General features: G+C 75.5%; 1 protein-coding gene across 1 annotated transcript in view; it reads right to left on the reverse strand.

Annotated features, from left to right (window-relative positions):
- Positions 1-3234: 3234 nt before the first annotated feature.
- The window catches only part of LOC135408469 (collagen alpha-1(I) chain-like), a 3892-nt gene continuing 2126 nt past the window's right edge, over positions 3235-5000 (reverse strand). The window contains exons 2-3 of the mRNA XM_064643624.1: positions 4919-5000; positions 3235-4865 (exon numbers count right to left, since the gene is read on the reverse strand). The exon at positions 4919-5000 is cut by the window's right edge and continues 834 nt beyond it. Coding sequence (XP_064499694.1) covers positions 3235-4865; positions 4919-5000 — 1713 coding nt within the window. The remainder of the gene's footprint in view (positions 4866-4918) is intronic.

The following is a 5000-nucleotide window of genomic DNA, read 5'->3' on the forward strand; positions in this document are numbered from 1 at the left end:
CCGGCGGACTTAGAGCCGGAGCGGCGGCGCCGCCGCCCGGCCCGGATGCGGGTAGACCTGTTCCCGCCGGCCGCCGGACTTAGAGCCGGAGCGGCGGCGCCGCCGCCCGGCCCGGATGCGGGTAGACCTGTTCCCGCCGACCGGCGGACTTAGAGCCGGAGCGGCGCCGCCGCCCGGCCCGGATGCGGGTAGACGTGTTCCCGCCGACCGGCGGACTTAGAGCCGGAGCGGCGGCGCCGCCGCCCGGCCCGGATGCGGGTAGACCTGTTCCCGCCGACCGGCGGACTTAGAGCCGGAGCGGCGGCGCCGCCGCCCGGCCCGGATGCGGGTAGACCTGTTCCCGCCGGCCGCCGGACTTAGAGCCGGAGCGGCGCCGCCGCCCGGCCCGGATGCGGGTAGACGTGTTCCCGCCGACCGGCGGACTTAGAGCCGGAGCGGCGGCGCCGCCGCCCGGCCCGGATGCGGGTAGACCTGTTCCCGCCGGCCGCCGGACTTAGAGCCGGAGCGGCGCCGCCGCCCGGCCCGGATGCGGGTAGACCTGTTCCCGCCGGCCGCCGGACTTAGAGCCGGAGCGGCGCCGCCGCCCGGCCCGGATGCGGGTAGACGTGTTCCCGCCGACCGGCGGACTTAGAGCCGGAGCGGCGGCGCCGCCGCCCGGCCCGGATGCGGGTAGACCTGTTCCCGCCGGCCGCCGGACTTAGAGCCGGAGCGGCGCCGCCGCCCGGCCCGGATGCGGGTAGACCTGTTCCCGCCGGCCGCCGGACTTAGAGCCGGAGCGGCGCCGCCGCCCGGCCCGGATGCGGGTAGACCTGTTCCCGCCGACCGGCGGACTTAGAGCCGGAGCGGCGGCGCCGCCGCCCGGCCCGGATGCGGGTAGACCTGTTCCCGCCGACCGGCGGACTTAGAGCCGGAGCGGCGGCGCCGCCGCCCGGCCCGGATGCGGGTAGACCTGTTCCCGCCGGCCGCCGGACTTAGAGCCGGAGCGGCGGCGCCGCCGCCCGGCCCGGATGCGGGTAGACCTGTTCCCGCCGACCGGCGGACTTAGAGCCGGAGCGGCGCCGCCGCCCGGCCCGGATGCGGGTAGACGTGTTCCCGCCGACCGGCGGACTTAGAGCCGGAGCGGCGCCGCCGCCCGGCCCGGATGCGGGTAGACGTGTTCCCGCCGACCGGCGGACTTAGAGCCGGAGCGGCGCCGCCGCCCGGCCCGGATGCGGGTAGACCTGTTCCCGCCGACCGGCGGACTTAGAGCCGGGGCGGCGCCGCCGCCCGGCCCGGATGCGGGTAGACGTGTTCCCGCCGACCGGCGGACTTAGAGCCGGAGCGGCGCCGCCGCCCGGCCCGGTCGCGGGTAGACGTGTTCCCGCCGGCCGGCGGACTTAGAGCCGGAGCGGCGCCGCCGGCCGGCCCGGATGCGGGTAGACCTTTTCCCGCCGACCGGCGGACTTAGAGCCGGAGCGGCGCCGCCGCCCGGCGGCGAGTGGACCCGGTCTCCGAGCCCCGTGGGTAGAGCTCCTGTCCAGGTCCGGCAGCTAGAGCCGCTCCGAGGGCTCGGCGAGGGCCCTCGGCCGGCGCCGAAGCGCTGCCGTTTCCGGCCGGTGCTCCGAGCGTGGCACCGAATTCACGGAGCGAGCAGACGGCGTGCGACCGCTCGATCCGTCGGTCGGCGCGCCGGCGTGCCCTTCCGGCCCTGCCCCGACCTCCCCGATTTCCCACAGTTCTTAGCGAGTCCTTCCAGCGCGCATGCTCCGTCCAGTACTCTCCCGGGGGGCTCGTTGCGGGGACTCCATCTCCCGTGGCCCTTTGCGGCAGACTTCCTCTCCGGCGTTAAGGCTTTCCCCTGCCCCGAGGCTGAAAGAAGAAACGTTCTCTGCGGGGCGGGGAAGCCGGGGGAGTAACTGGGACTCTCTTTAGGCGGCACGGCTGCGGCCGACCGGGCTCGGCCGCCTCGGCGCCGCCGGGAAGAGCCGATGTCCGAGAGTAGCGGCTAGAGCCGGTCTCGGGGCTTAGCGCTGCGCTTTCTGCCCGGCGCTCCGAGCGTAGCAGCCTTTCCCCTGCCCCGAGGGTGAAAGAAGAGACGTTCTCTGCGGGGCGGGGAAACGGGGGGAGCAACCGGGACTCTGCCCGGGTGGCACGGCTGCCGCCGCCTCGGCTCGGCCGCAGAGGTGCGCAGCGGGTAGAGTTGTCGTCCGTGCCCGGCGGGTAGACCCCTGGTCCGAAGCCGGCGGGTAGACCTGGTGTCCCGGGGCAGCGGGTAGACCTGTGGTCCGGGCTCGTCGGCTCGAGCCGCTCTCCGAGTCGGGTGGCTGGAGCGGGTTCCGAGCGCTTAGCCGAGGCCCTCGGCGGGTGCCGAGGCGCCGCCGTTCCTGCCCGGGGCTCCGAGTGGGAAAGAGAGGGCGTTGTCCGCGGCGCGGGTCCAGAGGGGGAGTAGCTGGGACTCTCTTAAGGTGGCAGGGCGGCGGCCGACTGGGCTCGGCGGCGGGGGTGCCGGTGGGTACAGCTGCTCTCGGAGCCCGGCGGGTAGACCTGTTGTCCGAGCCCGGCGGGTAGACCTGTTGTCCGAGCCCGGCGGGTAGACCTGTTGTCCGAGCCCGGCGGGTAGACCTGTTGTCCGAGCCCGGCGGGTAGACCTCTTGTCCGAGCCCGGCGGGTAGACCTCTTGTCCGAGCCCGGCGGGTAGACCTCTTGTCCGAGCCCGGCGGGTAGACCTGTTGTCCGAGCATGGCGGGTAGACCTGGTGTCCGAGCCCGGCGGGTAGACCTGGTGTCCGAGCCCGGCGGGTAGACCTGGTGTCCGAGCCCGGCGGGTAGACCTGGTGTCCGAGCCCGGCGGGTAGACCTGGTGTCCGAGCATGGCGAGTAGACCTGGTGTCCGAGCCCGGCGGGTAGACCTGGTGTCCGAGCATGGCGGGTAGACCTGGTGTCCGGGCCCGGCGGGTAGACCTGGTGTCCGAGCCCGGCGGGTAGACCTGGCGTTCGGGTTAGGCGGGTCGACCTGGTGTTCGGGCCCGGCGGGTAGACCTGGTGTCCGAGCCCGGCGGGTAGACCTGGTGTCCGGGCCCGGCGGGTAGACCTGGTGTCCGAGCCCGGCGGGTAGACCTGGTGTCCGGGCCCGGCGGGTAGACCTGGTGCCCGAGCCCGGCGGGTAGACCTGTTGGCCCGGGCTTCCGGGCCGACCCGTTCGCCCAGTCGGGCGCGGCCGGCCTCGTGCCCCGCCGGGTGCTGTCGAGCATCAGGTCTACCCGGTTCCGGGGCTGGCGAGCATCAGGTCTACCCGGTTCCGGAGCCGGCCGATGCGGCCGCCGCGGCCGCCGCCGGCGGCCTGCGCCCCGGCGGCGTCCCGGCGCAGGGCCACCAGGTCTACCCGGCTCCGGCGGGACTTAGGCGCCTGTCGGCATTTTCGGGGTAGACCTGTTGTCGCGGCCGGCCCCGGAAGTCGGCCAAGGGGTCGCTGTCGGGCGCCGCCTCCGGTTAGGTCTAGGCGAGAGGCGGCCTGCTCTCGCGCGCCTCCCCGCTGAGGAGCCTCGAGCCGCTTCGGAGGCGCGGCGGCGCCAGGACGCGTCTGTCCGTATTGTGGGCAGGGGTTGTCTAGCAGCGCGGGTTCCGAGGGCCCCTTTTCTTCCGCGTCTGCTGCCGCGCGGCCTTCGGCGCGTGCCACGGGCCGGCCAACCCCACGAGCGGCAGGAAGGCCGGCGCGAGAAAGCCGCGGGGCTCTCGACCGGCTTCCTCGGGCGGGCCCGATGACGGGAGAGGAAGACGAGAGCCGAGCGCGAAAGCGCAGCCGAGGGAGTGCGGGACTGGGACGGCCGAGGGGGGCCCGCGGGGGCCCGACAGCAGCGTCCAGCCCGAGCCGGTGGCGGCTGCCGGCTCCCTGAGGGCCCCGGGCGAAGGCGATGGTGTGCGAGGGCGGCGAGGCGGCGGCGTCTCGTCCTTTCGGTGGGCCGGCCTTAAGCCGGCGCCCGTCGTCCGGCGGCGGCGGCGGGCATTGTTGCGGGCGGTTGGCGGCCGGGGCTCGAAGGGCCGAGCCCGCGCGGGCTTTTTCCCCGGCCGCCTCCCGAGAGCCCCGAAGATGGCCCGGGCCTGGGTGGCGGCGCCCTGTCCTCGGCTGCCGGGCGGCAGCGGTGCCGGCGGCGTGCCGGGGACTGGCGGTGGGCGTGCGGCCTCGCCTGGGCCCGGCCGGTTGCCGGAGGGGCTCGGTGACGGGACCGCCCGATGGTCGGGCGAGGCGGCGCCCTCGGCGCGCCTCGGCTCTTTTGTTCGTTCCCCCTTCCTCGGCCCTAAGCCGGGGACCCGCCCAGCGGGCCGAAGGCGGCGGCGCCGGCCGGCCAGGCTGTGGCCGGCGGCCGCGCCGGCAGACCGAGAACCCGACAGAGTCGCCGGGGAGCCCTGGGGACGCACGATGGCCGTTGGCGGGCGAGGCGGCGGCGCCTCGCCCCTCCCTCCTCTTAGGCCGGCGCGAGAGCCACGGCGGCCGGGCGGCCCGTGCGGTCGGGCCTGCCCCGCCGGCCTGGCTGCCGGAGGGCTGGGTTCCGCGAAGGTCTGTCGGCCGGGGGCCGGGTTGCGGGCGAAGTGGGGCGCCCTCCCGGCCTTTTTTTTCCGTTTTTTTGATTTTTGCTCCGGCGGCCTTAAGCCGCAGCACGCCGAGCGCGCCAGGGAAGAGAAAGTGCGTGAGAGCGCGAGAGCGGCCCGGCAGCGGCCGGCCGCCGCCGAGGCGCGAGCCCGTGGGCAGCGAGAGGGAATCGGGGAGCGAGGGGCGCGGGCCCCGCCCCGAGCCCCGGGCGGCCGTGGCTAGCACGGCGAGCGAGAGGCGCGCGTGCTTTTTTCTCGGGGGCTTTTTGTTTTTCTCCCCGTCGCCGTCCCCCGGCCTTTCTGGGGGAAGCCGACGGCCGCGAGGCGGGCGAAAGCCGGTGGCCCCGCGGCACGTTCGGTGGCGCTTTCGCACGCTGGAGGTGTGCCGCTCTGCGGGGGGCGGCCGTGGGCCCGGCGGGGCCGGAAGCGTGGGTT

Source organism: Pseudopipra pipra, unplaced genomic scaffold (assembly GCF_036250125.1).
Source record: "Pseudopipra pipra isolate bDixPip1 unplaced genomic scaffold, bDixPip1.hap1 HAP1_SCAFFOLD_49, whole genome shotgun sequence".
Lineage (NCBI taxonomy): Eukaryota > Metazoa > Chordata > Aves > Passeriformes > Pipridae > Pseudopipra > Pseudopipra pipra.